General features: G+C 45.8%; 2 protein-coding genes across 3 annotated transcripts in view; both read right to left on the reverse strand.

Annotated features, from left to right (window-relative positions):
* tead4 (TEA domain transcription factor 4) overlaps nt 1-13,703 on the reverse strand; it is a 32,832-nt gene extending 19,129 nt beyond the window's left edge. For both annotated transcript variants that reach the window (XM_045688130.2, XM_014124497.3), the window contains exons 1-3: nt 12,917-13,703; nt 8,547-8,840; nt 981-1,045 (exon numbers count right to left, since the gene is read on the reverse strand). In XM_045688130.2, the coding sequence (XP_045544086.1) occupies nt 981-1,045; nt 8,547-8,553 (72 nt within the window). In that variant the 5' untranslated portion in view covers nt 8,554-8,840; nt 12,917-13,703. The remainder of the gene's footprint in view (nt 1-980; nt 1,046-8,546; nt 8,841-12,916) is intronic.
* Nucleotides 13,704-13,853: 150 nt separating this feature from the next.
* The window catches only part of LOC106560985 (DENN domain-containing protein 2A), a 35,636-nt gene continuing 32,283 nt past the window's right edge, over nt 13,854-17,206 (reverse strand). Inside the window, exons 15-20 of the mRNA XM_014124496.3 lie at nt 16,110-16,287; nt 15,914-15,955; nt 15,664-15,760; nt 15,247-15,516; nt 14,982-15,068; nt 13,854-14,798 (exon numbers count right to left, since the gene is read on the reverse strand). Of these exons, the coding sequence (XP_013979971.3) occupies nt 14,767-14,798; nt 14,982-15,068; nt 15,247-15,516; nt 15,664-15,760; nt 15,914-15,955; nt 16,110-16,287 (706 nt within the window). The 3' untranslated portion in view covers nt 13,854-14,766. The remainder of the gene's footprint in view (nt 14,799-14,981; nt 15,069-15,246; nt 15,517-15,663; nt 15,761-15,913; nt 15,956-16,109; nt 16,288-17,206) is intronic.

Genomic DNA, 17,206 nt, shown 5'->3' on the forward strand with positions numbered 1-17,206 from the left:
ATTCTGTGGTTCCAACTTTGTGGCAACAGTATGGTAAAGGCGCTTTCCTGTTTCAGCATGACAATGCCCACATGCACATAAAGAAATGGTTTGTCGAGATTGGTGTGGAAGATCTTGACTGGCCTGCACAGAGCCCTGACCTAAACCCCATCGAACACCTTTAGGATGAATTGGAACGCTGACTGTGAGCCAGGCCTAATCGCCCAACATCAGTGCCCGACCTCACTAATGCTGTTGTGGCTAAATGGAAGTAAGTCACCACAGCAATGTTCCAAAATCTAGTGGAAAGCCTTCTCAGAAGAGTTGAGGCTGTTGTAGCAGCAAAGGGGGGACCAAATCCATATTAATGCCCATGATTTTGGCATAAGATGTTTGACAAGCAGGTGTCCACATACATTGCTAGACACTTCCTCAACTCATTAACCCCAACCCCTCTCCCCCTTTACCCCCATCCCATAAGGGGTCAAAGATGACCCCCCCCCCCCTCACTCTCTCTCTCTCCATGTAACGCAACATCAGCCAGTGCCAACCTGTCAGTCAGTCACTCCATATCAAATTCCATGTCCCAGATAGGGTTCCAAATCCCTGCCTCATCCAGCCCTCTACAGCGTCCTCTCTGCTGCAAAGATCCTGTACTTTTTGCTCTCCTAACAAGGTTGGGCTATGCGCTACGTGAGGAAGTGAAGAAACACAGTCATCTGATCCTATAGCATCTGTGCATTGGGCCCCGGCCCACTAAATCACTCAGCAGTAGCCCATTTCAGCGTGAGAAGGGGGCTAGGGCTCGGGGACTGTGCAGGAGCGAAGGCAGCATCATTTCCCTGTCATAGCTGTTCTATTGCTTTCTCTGTGTCTTTGTTTTTTGCCTCTGATTGGAGTAGACCGCTAGGACAGACATGGGGTGGGGGTGTGTTGTGTACGGGGTGCACAGGGCTCGGAACATATAGAGCAGGAGTGGGTTGGTGCTACGTGAAACTCACCTGCTTTCTTGTCCGTGTCTTCCCAGTGCGTAGCTTGATGTACCGTGCTATCAGCTCGTTCCGTCCTGTAAAAGCCAAGACAATATACATTTTTGTTGAATTTCTTTTTTTTTTAAATGGCATGAAGAAAATGCAAATAATCCAATATAAAAAAAATTATATTTGTAGATTTGTTTAGATACAAAGCTTGATTTTGGTTTCATAGTGTCATATATGATCCAAAGGTGTTAATCCTAGTTGAACGCAGTTAAATACAACAAGCTGGGTGCCAGTTGATATAAGGTACTGTAGATGATGAGGATGTTATAACCGGCAGGAATTACAATGTTTACTGAAGCTAACTCATCCTCAGCAAGCTGGACGTGCCTGGCTGGGCAAATCAGCTGCAGAGGTGGGAGGGGTGTGTGAGTTTGTGTGCTAATGTGTCCGATGTGTGCGTAAGTGTGTGTAAATGAATGTGTTCAGTAAAAGTGTAATTTTGTTTAAGGCCAAGAGTGTGTGTGTGCGCTTGCCCTGGTCCATGTGCCCTGTGGGGCTGTGCTGCTGACAGACAGGTCACAGTGGCTGAGCAGGTGAAGAGGTATAGCAGCCATGCTCAGAACAGACACGCCACGGCCACACCGAGCGCGATGAAGGAGGCCTGGAGAGGCTGCTCGGCAGCTGGTGTGTGTGTCAATGTTTATGGAATATGCCTTTACGCCTGCAGTAAATCTTGGGCTTGTTTCACCATCAAGGGCGAAGGACTTGTGATCTCATGTGACCTCTTCTTGGCCCTGCACATACATGCACATTTATGGCACGCACAGACACCCACAACGTACACACTTTAACACACTCAGCCAGCCACCCAGCCGTAGAAGGGTCGAGTTTGCGCTACCTCTTAAACACTGTCATTTTTCGTTCTCACACCACATCTTCATGTGAAGTAACACATATCAGTCACGCATCGCAACCTGGAACAACCAGCATAAGACTTTCCTCACATAGTGATGCTTGGGTCAGAAAACCCTGCTCTACGCCGCTGACCAATCAGAACGCCCGGTCAGGTTGAGGAAAGGCAACCCGAACCCTAAGGAGCCCAGAAACGCTGGCAGGCAATAAAAGTGATCAGATTCAGCTTACGTCCCAAATGGCACCCTTTATTCCCTATATAGTGCACCACTTTTGACAAGCCCTGGTCAACAGTAGTGCACTATGTAAGGAATAGGGTGCCATTTGGGACGCACTTTCCGAGTGGAATGCAAAACACGGTTTCTCCAGCCCTCCTCTGAGCCACACTGTTGGGGATAAGGTTCTAGCAGACACCGTTTGTAAGGACATAACTTTCCACTAATCAATCTCTAAAAAGATTCAAGTTTAATTGGGGACTAGTTCACCGCCTTCTGAAAGTAGCAGCTGTATGTATGCACATCCTACCATTCCAGTGTTTAATTGCTATATTGTAATTACTTTGCCACCATGGCCTATTTAAATAAAGGTGAAATATTTGTATTTATTTTTAAATCAGAGGGTATTGCGGTCAATTTTGGCGGTGATGGTTTTCTGTGAAGTGGTGACATGTTCACAAGGAGGAATATTAAGTAGGGCGATGCTAACCTCTTTACACACACACACACGAGCGCTTACATGCAAACACAGACAGAGCAGTAGGGCTCCCTTTGTGTCAGGTTTTTGTGGATTTAAACCCTTCGCTCAGTCTCCGTCTGCCTCCACACAAGGCCCAGTCACGGCACTCATTCACCCTCAATCTTATTTTAATTTCTGGGCTGGAATTGCTCAAGCGTTCAGTGTTTATATCGGAAGGTGCACTCGCGCGCCGATCGTTTAAGCACCTGAATTCATATTTCTTTAATCCCTTTGGATGAAAAACGTGTTCCACATTTCTTGTGCACTTTGCAGACGCTGACGGAAGGCGAATACTTTTTGTGAGGTCACTGAGGTAAACTCCTGGATTCCGTAGAGATGTTTTGTCAGGCGACGGACTACAAGGTGTAAGGGTGAAGGCAGAGAGCTCTCTTATTTCATGACCTCAAATGAACAAGGCAACTTTAATATCAATTCCCATTATTCTGTTACTCTAGATACCACTAGTAGTTAATCATTTAGAAAGCACATTGTTAGGAAAAGTACATGTAGGCTACGTAAAAAGTAACAAAAATGTGAGTACAGTATACTTCACATGTACTTGAGGAAACCACTACATTATGTTCCATCTAACTTTGTAAGTGCTGTGTTACAAAAAAACTTCCAGAAAATACGTAGTTTTTTTTAAAGTTTATTTGTAATCTTAACTATTGATCTCTTCCATTCATTGACAGTGGAATCTTGATTTTCAGCATCGTGCTTATAAAATAATTTGAGCCATGATTCAGCATTATGCTTACATACTGTCATACACAGCACCCTCCCAGTCCATTCAAAATTAGCATACTGTATTTGTGACCATTACACCAAGTCATTAATGAGCTGTTAAGAGGCTGGTCTTTAGGTGTTTATATCAGATGTCCCTGCCACTCCTACAAATGGACGGGTGGTACGATTAAAAAAAATATTCCGACAAGTGCGAGATCACAGATCAGAGGAGGAGTCGGTCAGTCACACAATGATGTCATCGTGACCGTGTCCACTGGGAGCGGTCCAGAGAGGGTGACAGACAGAGACAGAACCTGACCCCGGTCAACTCCGTGCAGTGCAGGCACAGCATGTCCTTAACCACTGGTCCAAGGCCAGTTTAAAATGTGTAGGTTGCTCTCATTGTTTAAGGATAAAGAGTCAGGGACTGGGATCAGGTCAAAGGACCCTGTGTTAGTTCTCAAGAGCAGTCAGTGACCGACCACAACAACAATACTCTACTCGTCCGACTCTGGGACCATCTGGGAGAGTTGGTCTCCCCCTACCGCCCCCCTCCAGTTCTGTTTGTTGGGGTCAGGGAAAAGTCAGAGGGGGTTAGCGGTGGTTGCAGACTGTGTAGCCCTCCCCTCCCTGTCATACATATATATGCCTCCTCTCAGAAGGATGGGTTCCTCTCTGGCCCTAAACGGCCTACCCTACCCTCTGACCTCTATCCTCCCGAGCATTCCTCACATACCAACACACTGCCTGCTGCAGCACCGGCCCTGCATCTGTTCTCTTTGCTGCTGCCTGCCTCAGGGAGGCTTACTGGGTTGGGTGTGTGTGTATATGTGTGTACACACCCTTTAACCCTTTTGCAAAAGCATTCACACCCTCATGACCCTGCCTAGAAGGACAGCGACTCACACCTTAGCACATAGCCCAGCCCCCCCCAGACGACAACAGAGGACTCAGCTTCTTACATTTACTCTCTATTCTGCAGTGGCAATCGATGGGCACGATAGGAGGCCAAATATGCCAGCCAGGGAAAGCGCACACACAGCGAGCCCCTCTCTGAACACACATCTTCCAGCCATACGGCTTCCGCCAGCACATGTGCCTCTGTAGGCGAGAATTTAAAAAATATTAATAATCACATTTAGGCCGCAGGAATGTGTTGGCAGGGTACAATTTCCCCTCCGATAGGATAGTGAGTTGAGCAGCGTGGAGACTCCTGGCGAACAGGCCCGTCTCTAAAGCCACTCGGCTATTTCACCCCTCTCTCAGGGACACTGTCTAATACCGTGCCGTCCCTGTAAAGACTTAAGAGATTTAAAAAAGGTACGTCCACATAGCATTGCGATTCATTCAGAGGCGTTACCATGGTAGCAGCGGTAGCTGACTTTTTACCGTCAGTTTCATTTGAATTAAGTGAATCCTGGCCATACAGTATGTATCTCTACACTGGCTACATAATATTCTCCCCGTCTCCTCTCGTGTGAATACTTTTAGTACCTAATCACTGATTTACCACCATTGGATAGGTGCAAGGGCAAGGGATTTCAATACGTAGCTTTTATCTTTCTATACAGTCATGCTAGATCTTGGATTACGTTTATGGGAGCGAGCGCTCGATCAGGGCCCTATAATGAGATGCATGGAGCCAAGCAGACAGCCATGTCTGAAGGCACCTTAGCAGAAAGGCAGTGATGGTTCCTCAATGTCGCTGAGGGGATCCTATCACAAGTGAGAGTGAAGGTCAAGACAGGGGCTAGGGTTACAGCCAGGGTCCAGTTCAGACTCCGGATCCTCTCATGTGAGGGCTGTACCCTCTAGCACCACACACACCCCACTACCCAGCAACCCCCTGACCTGGCCATACTCTCTCTGGAGACAGTGACCCCACTGCCCTAGTACACATTGTGGAGACTCAGCAATGATATGATGACCGTACAGAGAACTCGGTCCTCTCAGCGGCAAAGACTAAGAAACATAACACACAAGCACTTTCTCAAAAGGCTACTGGCCACACAGCCTTCGGTCAGTGAATCTCTCACTTGACTGGGAAAGTTGGGACCTAGGTGAGGAGGAGAACCATTTATTTCCATTGGGCCTTTCCTCTACATCATGTACTTTATTAACGAGGGTTGAGCTGACAGGAAAAACTGCTGCCCTCTGCTTGCAGGGCACTTTGACTTTGTACACAAGACAGACAAACATGTCAACATGTTTATCGGCAATAAAACCCTTGTAATGAAGGACAGGGAAAACAGATTTTCACTATAGGTGTCAGAGGGAGAGCAGGTGTGAAAGACTGAACAAAATATGATAATGTCAGTTATTTCTGCATTAGGAATAAGAATAGACACATTTTTTGATTATGTAAATAATAAAAAGGGATTACAAGAAGAGTTATGGCTGATAATCCAATCACTGTGAATAAACAGCCAACATAATCACATTTACAAAGTCATTTTTCTCTCCATATACGGCCTATATGGGTATCCTATACCTCGGGACAAAGCACTTATCCAACCGTCCCTCCCTCCTCCCTTAACACACATCATTTGTCATCCCGGAGCTGAAAAGCCATTCTACCCGGTGGATCCCCCGTTACTTTACACACCGGCCTAAGACCAATGGGGCCTAGCACAACAGGGACCCATGGAAGATAGGACATGTTTTCATTGGCAATGCATGTCGAATGACTGACCGCCGCACAAAAAAAACACAAAAGAGCTACTAACTTGAATGTGTAATCGGCACGACGGCCAGCGCTATGCAGGCTATTACCAGAACAATCCCATGAATGCATGAGGAAATATGGGACAAAAACATTCTTCTCCGATATAAGAATTTACAAAGGATTGAAGAGGATTCACACACACACACAATACAATTAACGGTTCGCCATCTTAGTATGGCATTGTTGCCTCTGAAATGAACATCAGTCTGTGTTGTAGAGAGGAAATCAAACACACACTCTAAATTCCTGATTTCTCCCTACAGGAACCTTGTAACATCTTAAAATAGACATTTTCATAGGCTGCATTAAGTGAGAGGAAAACCTAACAATTTCCTTATGTCAAAACCTCAACATGAGAATGAGAGTCACATAGCTTTAGGTTGAAATTAGTAGAGTTGTAGCAAAGAGTCAAAAGGGCTGTCGATGACCCTGACAGAGCTGGAGGGAGGGAAGCTTTAGCTGTTTAGGGGCTGATGGGGTGTAAGGGGGGGGGGGGGGGGGGGGGGGGGGGGGGGCTACGAGCTTAGTTTTGTCTCTTTTCTCATGTTGTAAATCTGGGCTGGCCGCGAGGCTGGGGTGAACTTGGGGAGCAGCTGGAGGTTAGCTGAAAGGCAGCCAGACTCACTGACAGACTGACGGACAGACCCGGAGGGAGGGGGGGGGGGCGACTCTGGCAGGGCCTACGGTGTGTGTGTTTGTGTGTGCGAGATGTGGAAGGGGGATAGAGTGCATGAGGGGCTGGTAAATCACAGAAATAGCAGGGAACAGAGGGAGGCATAAAGACACCAGGGACAGGTGCAGAGCACCCCACAAGACACCGCCACTACCTTGGTGTTTATTTGTTCCCCCCTCCAGGCGCTCAAAGGGTAAACGTCTATTCGGGTATAGGGTTACAGCGGCGCTGACTTGAACTCCGGCTCCAAACGCATACCATTCTTAACGGGCCATCGTACTCCCTGGTGCACATCACCCGACCCTGACCCCCGTGGGGAGGAAGGGGTACCTCAGCACCCCCCCCTCCCAGCCCTCAACACCCTTCCCCTCTTTTCCCCCCATACACAGAATGTGACACCTGCCCCGTCTCCTCCGCCCCCATTATTGCAGGCTTTATAAGGGTTTAGAGTTGATCAAGGGACGGCTGTGACCTCACCGGACCTAGCTAGCCTAGCGTGTGGCTAATGACTAATTGCTAGAGGAGTTGGCGCTGTGACGGGCCATGGCAGACCGCATATGATAAGCACACAACCACCCATTCTGTTTGGGCCCCTCGATTTTCCACCACCGGGGGTCCGGATTAGCTATCAAATAGTCAAGCAGACGAGCTGTCAGCTAGCCATATGTTACCAGACGTCTATCAGCTAGCCATATGTTACCAGACGTCTATCAGCTAGCCATATGTTACCAGACGTCTATCAGCTAGCCATATGTTATCAGACGTCTATCAGCTAGCCATATGTTATCAGACGTCTATCAGCTAGCCATATGTTATCAGACGTCTATCAGCAAGACAGTGTGACCTATAGACCCTTCAGAATGTCATACAGTGACTATGAGCACTCTATACTATTAGCATACTATGGTAGACAATACAATCCATTGTGTACAAAACACTTACCTAAATATGACCTCATCAAGACATACACTGAGTACACAAAACATTAGGAACACCTTCCTAATATTGAGTTGCACCCCCTTTTGCCCTCGGAACAATAAGGGATTATAGCTTTCACCTGGATTCGCCTGGTCAGTCGGTCATGGAAAGGGCAGGTGTTCCACACTCCATGTATAACTTCTCAATTTTTGTTCTTCACTTTTCATTGGACTACAACACTTAAAAGCCAATGACATAACATAGGTAGGAAGGCCAATGTGCAATGAAGTAATGCTATACAGTATACTGTACCTATGACTGGTAATGAGATATGGCCAAACCAATTCCTCGCTACATAGTTACGTAATTAAACACTAGAAAAGTACAGGAATGTCAGAGAGAGTGAAGTTAAGCAGATCCTGTGAAGTATCAATCAATTAGAATGTGAGCAGCAACATGGAGAGGAGAGTGGCACACATCAAATCGTGCCATCACACGCTACTCAGCCACGTGGACGGAGGGAAAGGGTATTTTATTAGGATCCCCATTAGCGGCTGTGAAATCAGCAGATACTCTTCCTGGGGTCCACACAAAACATGAAATAATACAGAACATTAATAGACAAGAACAGCAAGGACAGAACTACATTTAAAAACAGGGACAGCTGTGTGATGTGAAGAGCGCTCTGAAACATGAAGATGGTGTGTACGTGTCTATTTGTACATAAAGGTTGCACAAATATGTGAGGGACAGCGCAACATACAAATATCACCAGAAAAAAAGGGAATATCTTGCACATCAAGGGACAGCGCCTGAGAGCGTGTGTCCATATAAGAGCGAGGGGACGGCAGAGCCATCACATAACACCGGGGAATAGATGGAAAAGGGTTGGGCGTACCGTACATCTTTCCCTCATCGGAGAGGATGATCTTCCTGCGTCCGCAGGGCGGGTAGATGGCCAGGGCCTCCTGGAAGCTCTGCTCGATGTCGGGGCTCCACACGCCCTCCGCATCGTTCTCCAGAGGCTTGTCCAGAGGCTCGTTCAGCTCCTCACTGGTGCCCCCAGGGGAGGGGGCCGGCACCCACTCCGCAGACGTGGTGGGGGGCCGGGAGGACCACAGGACAGGGCTGGGAGGAGCAGGGGGTAGAGGGTGCGTTCCAAGGGCCGAGGACAAGACAGGACAAGGCGATCCTGAGGAAGCAAAAGACACAATATTTAGGTAAGGGGAGGTTGAGTCAAGGAGTGCTGGCTTGGAGAATGTTAGACCACGAACATAGGAAAGCAATACCCATTGTAAAAAAAAAAAAAAATGAAGTACCATATTATGCACTTGTCAGGATAACAAGGATTGGTTTCAAATATTGATTATGCTGCTAAGCATTCGGTACTTTGAAATGTCTTGGGGTCCATAGTACTAGTCTGTGACTACATATGGTCAGCTATTCAACATCTTGCCAGATCTCCCTCAAGAAGTTCAAACATCAAGAAATGAAGACGAAACTAAAACCACAAAACAATACTCAGGTCCTTTGACGTCCGCCCAAGGAGGCGCTCCATCTAGAAAAGTGATAGTTACGTCAAGAGTGCAGTCATAATGAAGAGCGGTGTGCGTGCGTAGGCTATAAGATCTTGGACCACATCACTGGGGAGTCGCTAATCCTACTTGGAAAAAGCACCTCGGATCAGAAATGTAATTATGGAGGCATGAAAACAAACAGCATGGCACCTAGAGACAGAGGGTGGAGGAGTCACTAAGCCAACAGATTGGGAAACACATTCAACTGAGATCCCCACCACACCGCCATTGATAGAGAAAGACTTGGGCAGACACATCAAGGAGATCATGTCAGGGTTGTTTTAAGTCTATCATCTCTCTCCGTCTAGTCAAATTACACTTTAACACTCAAGCCTTTAACACTCAAGCCATGTACAGTACCAATCACATGACTAGGGTGGGCCAGGAGTTTTTGCTGACCATGTGACCTGAATACATCATTAGGTTTCTCAGTAATGCATAATTAGGACCTGGAGTTTTTCCTGCTCGGGTCACTGGGTGAGGCCTGTCTCGATCGTTGTTTGTTTTCCTCGAGGCAAATATGGGCTGCCAATTGAGGGGGGGGGGGGGGGGGGGGGGTGAAAAGTGGGACAGGAGGGAAGGGGTGGTCCTGATGAGTCACAGGGTGTCACGTCTGAGTGAGGAACAATCTCTTCCTCTGAGCCTCCCGACGTTCCAATGGGCTTCCTGTAAATGAGCTGGCCAGTTAACCCTGCTCACACACACATGCACCTAACAACACTGTGAAACAATGGAGGAGGGCAAACTTACACTGTAGAATCCCTTTCTTTGCTCTGGTGGTAAACCTTAGTAACTTTTTAAATGAGGGGTCTATGGTGAAATGGTCACTGTTGTGCTCAAAGAGAGTACATTTAATTGCTTTGCTTACAGAGTAACCAACTGTAATTAAAATGTTATAGTGCAACACTGATGAAGTAAGAGAAAGTTAAGTGTAGAGAGCTGTGGGGCATAAACCATTAATGCTGGTTAGGTTCCTCAGCCAAAGTGTCCAACAGGGTTAATTGACGTAAGCCCCTTAAAATCAGGTGGCCCCTTCCAGTTCTCCATCTCGGCCCCTCTCCCCTGGGCCCACTCAAATGGGATAATCTCCCAGCTGATGCTGCGCTCAGGGGGCACACAGGAAGCAGGTGTGTACTTCTCAGAAATGCACACACAAAAGTATGGAACAAATCCGATATGCACTCGTAAAGACGCACACTCACAAATATACCCTGACACTTTCACTTCAGATACCAGAAATACACATAGGACTACACCACACACACACACCCACCTATACAAACTATGCAGCGTTGCCCACTCCCTCGCCACCCTTCGACCCCCAGTCATAAGAGGGAACAGCTGCATCAGTTTCGACTTGCCCCTGGCACAGTGCTCACGGCCTACTCAGTGTGTTGTGGGGTGGGTAGGACTGCAAGGGGCGTCAACGCCAGAGAGGGTTAGGGGTGAAGGGGGACAGGAGAGACGGGGGTGCTCCACTGGACAGTCTCCTCTAATCGGGACCAGAATGTAATTCTCGGAAACATACCCTCATAAAACGCCTGATCCTAGAAGACCATAGCTGTGTCCTAAATGACAATATATTCCCTATCTAGTGCACTACTTTTGACCAAAGTCCTATGGTTCCACTATATAGGGAATAGATTGCAATTTGGGACACAGCCATGGTCTTCTAGGATCAGGCATTGGCCTGGGTGGGGAGAGAAAGGAACATATTTGATTGGCATGTTTTGTGCGGTGTCCCACTGTGTTGCCCTGTCAGGAGCAGATCAACTCAGCTCTCTGAGCACACACAAACAAACACACTGCCTAATTACATGTAACATCCTGTGCCAATGCCACTAACGCTTCCATACACCTCGACTAGCCCCACATCAAAACCGATCATGAAAATCCCACAGTATATTCAAGTCATTCCTCACAATAACCACAGGATTACAGGGTCAAGACGGAGTTCAATCCAAGGTTATCCCTACAGAGAGATCCATCAAACATGTGCACTAAAACAGCCCAATGACTTGTTGGACATATGTATGTGGAGACTAGAGAGGAGGATTGTTGGCAGACGTGGGTTGTTGGGGCTTGGAGGCCAGGGGGTTTCTTTGTTCTGTAGGGCTCATATCTAAGGCATTATTCTGCTTTCTCGTGTGAGTGGAGGAGGAATGCTCGCTATGTGGGATGAGCACACTGAAGTCTCCTCAGCACAAGGACAGTCTCAGGGCAGCGCAATATACACATGCTCACTCACACACACAGGCATACAAAGGCAAAAGAGACGCAAACACCAATACACACAGCTTATGAGTTTTTATAAATTGCAGAGACCTGATGATATGGACACACAGACAGAGACAGAATGACAAGTTAGCAATCCATCATTATTAGGCTACAGTATGTACATTAAAAACAGACTAGGGTAGTGAACTCAGAGACCCCAAGACAGAAAAACAAAAAGTGAGAAAGGATGGATTACATGAATAACCCTTGGCTGTCATACAGTAGTTTTAAGAGAGTGCCCTAACAGGGGTGTGCTTGCCCCCTACCTCTCCAAGGCCCTGGCCCATTCCACCTGTTGACCCGGGGGAGGGATGGATGGACTCTCACACACACACTAACCCTGCTCTGGGACCCAGACCAAAAATACTCCCTCACACAGCCTGTCAGCACCACCATGACTAGACTCTACACAATTTATCCACTCCACTACAAAACCAAACCCTGTGTGTGTGCTGATCGGTCATCACTGGCTACACACAGCGCACACAATATGCCAGGTAGCAGTGGTTGGATTTGGGGACTCAAAAACAGCACACCAAGTACACGACATCATAAACAAAGCGAAAATAAAATTGCTTGAAAATGTGGACGTTTTAAAACTATATAAAACGTATGCCTGATAATTGAATTTAGCTTGGGCACAGACAACACAGTAAACCACATTTTGTTGACTTAACAGGCATTCTGTAAATGTATGGTATGTGGACTTTTCACACATTATATTAACATGTAAGATCATGGGAACTACTTTCATGGGCATATAACAAATATGAATAATCATAGTCACATAATACACATGTAATTGTTTTCATTTCTCTCTAGATATAGTTATTGAAGATATAGCTCAAGTGCTAAATTAGTATTAATAGCTGTAGTTATTGGAAGTAATTCAGAGTAATAGTTATTAATAGTAGACTGGTATTTTTATTTTATTATTTGGCACAACAACAAACAAACAAAAAAATCACTCATTTCTATTATTTCGGAAACATTCTCAGATTTTCTGACAACTGACATTCTCAAATGAGGCAACTGAAATATCTATTTTGTAAACATATCTTTTCATTTTATAATTTCAGTAGCCCATCACCCACCGGTGCCCTAACGTTTAACTGCGCGCTATGACGTTTAGTTTCCTTTAAAAAGTTCCGTCCGAAACGCAGGAAGTACAGTGCAGGGATACAAATTTAGAAATTCGACAACAACAAAAAAAAATGTCAGAAATGTAAAGAATTTGTACCTCAAACAGCGTTTTATAAACAATGTAACCGGCAGACAACTGTACTACGGCTACAGCTGACCAGTCTAACTCCGATACAGAAAGTTTGGTAACAACTTGAGAGGCATTGGTTTATGAAAGAAAACAGATGTTCACCTCACAATGCAAAGAGACAGAAACATGTTGTAAACGTACCTGTTGAAAGTCAAGCAACAGACAACACCGCTGGGTCAAACAGGCAAGTGGAATTTCTGGGGTCAGATTTCTGTGAAGAAATGTATTTAAATTGGTCGCCCCTTTCCTGAGTCGTTTGAAGCGCGAAGAGGGCTGGAATGTCAGGAATTAGCTGTGGTATGACATGAAGCCTGGAAGGGAGAGAAAAAGACGAGGGGAAATAGGGAGGCAGGACCGACCGGTCAACACGTAACGAGGGAGGGGGATTCGAGGGGACGGCGCACCGAAAAGGAAAAGAAAGCCAGCCTTGGTAAGGGGGAAAAAGGAAATCACAAAGAAAAGAGGTCGGGGACAGTCATTGCCTCTTTACAGAGGGACAAACACACAAAGGGACAAAGCTATTACGAAACCTTATCAGCCCTCATCGAATTATCTGAAGTTGTTAAATAACCCTATAATGAAGATACAAAATCTTTGTTTATTGGACACTATTCAAGTAATACATTTGATAATATAAATTACTATTTATATTAGGTTAACTATAAATAGGCTAACTATACAATTTAAAAAACGTGTAATGCTCTTTGGCAAAATATGTTGATATATTTCGTTCATAATAATGATTTTTCGTTCGATATCGATGGTCATTTATGTATAGCAAACGAGGAAAATGGATTGTGCTATTCATCTTTAAGGAAACCATAATAAATCGAGCACTGGTAGAGTGGAGTCTGAACAACTGGAGCGTCAGTACTGAATGAAATGGGTAATAGCGAGAGCCCTCCAGTGGATAATGTAGAAAATGACTTAAATTAAGGGCTCAATTGTACAATACTGTCCTTTTGTTTCGTGACATCAAGTCAATAACCCTTTTTGAGTGATAATATGTGTGATTACATAATCAGTTTATAACGTTGTAATAGCTGTTAGTTCTTCAGCAATAGCAATCAGGCATGAATGAGGCCCACATCCTTGTATTTATTAATTAAAAATAACTTTATTTGCTTCATAACATTTTCAAATCAGGTTTAAGGCAAAACTAGTGGTGTTTTACAATTACATATCGATTTGTTGTAGGCCTACTTTGCCTTCTCCAAGGTATGATTTGCTGATCATTTCTCTTTTTTGGATTACACCCATTCCAATCCATAGTTCACTCTGTCACAGCTGTATATTCCCTCAATAGTAACCCAGTGGTCTACGACCCCTCCTCCATACAGACTACATAACGCCCATCACAAAACTACAGGATATTCTTTTGCTTTCATTTGAAGGAGGGAAAATGGAAGCAAAAGTTATTCTAAAAAGTACACAGTATAAATTAACTTAAGCCTCCTGTTAACATAGAAGTTGTAGTCAATAGAAATATGTGGAATGTTTAAACGGTACTGTACAAAATGGAATGGTCTTTTGGCCCACCCAGCAACAGTGGAGTCTTTCAGGTTTGTGGGTGGAGTCATTCTATCCCAACTCTAGGAATGGAAATGGACTGTGCTATACAGTACATCAATGTACACTATAAAGGCCGACAGGTTTACAAAAGTAAGCTCTCAGGTGCAACAGAGACACACTCTGGAATGATAAGACCTCAAAGGAGAATGACGTTCCTTGATGGGTCTGTGTCTTTGGGGCTGCGACAATATGAATGTTTTTGGTCCGATTGCTAAACCCCAACACCCTCCAAAGTCCTTCATGTTTAGTCCAAATATTGCCAAGAGTGTTCGGTCCTTGCCCAGAATGTCTCCTTAAGCTTGTGGACACACAATCCCCTTCTTCATGCTATCCACAGGGACTTTGGGTCCTTAGACAAAGTGTTTTGTTCTCTGCCTCTTTTGAACATGCTCCCTCTCATGGAGTCCCCTCCCGAGGCATCATTTCTTGGACAGGAATTTCATCTTATTTCCTGAAAATAAAAACAGGCAGTAGAACCGGATCAAAATAACTTTGGCGTGAGTGACAACCTTTTCAAACATGGAGGAGGAATGTAGTTTCATGAATGTAACGCCTATTATTCAGAGTGACTTGGTATATGATGCATGTAGGTACTAGAGTGGATAGGGTGTATGGGAGAGGATTTGGGCCTCACCTAGACCCTTGAGGAACTTGTTGACCCCACGATGTTCGCTCCCTGGTAGAGAGTCCAGGTAATCTTGTGACCTCACCTCAAACAAACCTGGACAGACAGACAGGTAGAAAGACGAGAACACACAAAACTAGTAGACAAATATGCAAAATTCTCATAATGATGCATTTCAGACAGGCATACAGACTCCAAAAGCAGACGTATCTTATGGGAGTGCCCACAATCAGGCACTAACAAAATTCAAACGCTCTACTACCCATCTCCACACCTCTTAGACCCTGCCTGCGCTGCTCCCTCTCTGCCACAAACCCAGCGAACATCTGGGTCTCCATGAAGACCTCCAGGAACCTCTTCAGACTCTTGGAAGTGACGGCCTTGCGAAAGGCCTCGCGCTGGAAGCAGGACGGGGTGGGCGAGGAGGGGGCTCCAGACTCGTCCTCTCGATCCCCCCCGCTCATGAAGAGAGGGTAGTGGCCCACCATCTCCACGAAGAAACGTACAAAGGTCTCCGACACCACCATGCTGAGGGAGCTCGAGTCTGGAGAGAGACAGATTCAACATGGCGGTCATGAGAAGGCATATGGTAATTAACATATATCAACAGTCGCATAGACCTTCGTCAAGCCAGTATCAGTCACAACATTACTTTTCTGTGAGAGGTGTTAATATAGTAGCACTGACTCACCGGTGGGCATCTCACTGGCCAGTTCCTTCCTCTTGTCCAGAACGTGTTCCAGAGCAGCCTGCAACTTGTGAGGCAGAATGGAGTCCTCGTCATCCAGCTGGAGAGGAAAGACCGGGGTGTGAGAGGAAATGACGACTGTGTCCCATGAGCAGAGAGCTGTAGCTACATCTATGGGTGTAGCCAATTATGTAAGAGACACACAGTATGTTGTTTGTCTATTGCTATGGGTACCGTTGTTAGGGATGTATACCTGTCTGAGGAAGCGGCTGTTGCCGAGATCAACCACCAGGACCTGAGGAGAGAGCCGTATGTCATTTCCGCACAGTGTGGCAGCCTCAGCTCTTTCTCAGAGTAGACCCACAGAGATCATTGTTTATTGAGGAAAGGGATGAGGTTAGGGGTTCACACACACACACAGTGGGCTGGGCTCAGGGGCCTGGTCTCACCTCCTCGATGGGCAGCTCTTTGAGGCTGGGCAGGGAGCTGGATAGCAGACCCACGATGAAGGGGGTGGGGGTACATACTATGTCCAGCATGGAAGGGGGCAGCACAGGGATGTAGGTGTGCTGCCAGGTGAACGGGTAGAGTAGAGCCACCATCGCATGGCAGCACTGAGACAGTGTACTGCAGAGAGAGGGAGAGAATAGGATGTCAACTGACAGAATTGAACAAGTTGTTAACATTAATTAAAAACCTAACGGCAAAAATATGACTGTAGTGGCAGCCTACACATAGCCACGTAATATAAGTCAGTGTGCTTTGTACTGTATTCAATGCAGTTCTATAATCCACCACAAGGTGGTAGTAGCAGATTCTTCAGCTATTATCAAGACTTGCTTTAGAACATAAAACTGAACATTGCACTTTGTAAAGCTTGCTTTTTGAGGACTTGTTCATGAATCTTTAGGGGGCGTGATTTAACACTACAATATATATTGCGGGAGTGAATGAACTAACCCAGCGCTGTTAACTTAATGCCTCCAATGTGCGTGTCTGTTTTCATTTAATTAAGTCAAAAACAAAAATCTGTGATTGTGGGCCAAGTTTCCACTCATTTCAATGCAACAGTAGAACAACAATCTATTGTGGATTCACAAGCTTTTCCTGCTGGGTTTTCAGAAGCATTTAATGATGCAGAGTCTACACAGGTAGCCCAATTCAGATCTTTTTCCACTAATTAGGCTTTTGACCAATCAGATCAACTATTGCCAATAATTGGGCAAAAGATCAGAATTGAGCTGCCTATGTCAACAGCACAGGGAAATGCACATCCAAGAAAGACCATAAAGCATTTCCAGGGTCCATCTCAAGGCACCCGTCAATAGCAGGTGAATAGTGGATGATAGTGCGTCAAATCGGTTGCACACGGCTGTCTTAACGCTTTCCCTTCTACACCAACCCTGTATTTGGCTTCCATGACATATTTCCAGAGAGAAATGATTGTTCCCTAGACAACTGTATAACACAACAGCATTCCTTCCTTAACACTCTTTCTCTGTCTCTATTCCAAGATCCATCTGTCTGTATGTCTGTCTGGTGTGTC

Source organism: Salmo salar, chromosome 10 (assembly GCF_965601325.2).
Source record: "Salmo salar chromosome 10, fSalSal1, whole genome shotgun sequence".
Classification (NCBI taxonomy): domain Eukaryota; kingdom Metazoa; phylum Chordata; class Actinopteri; order Salmoniformes; family Salmonidae; genus Salmo; species Salmo salar.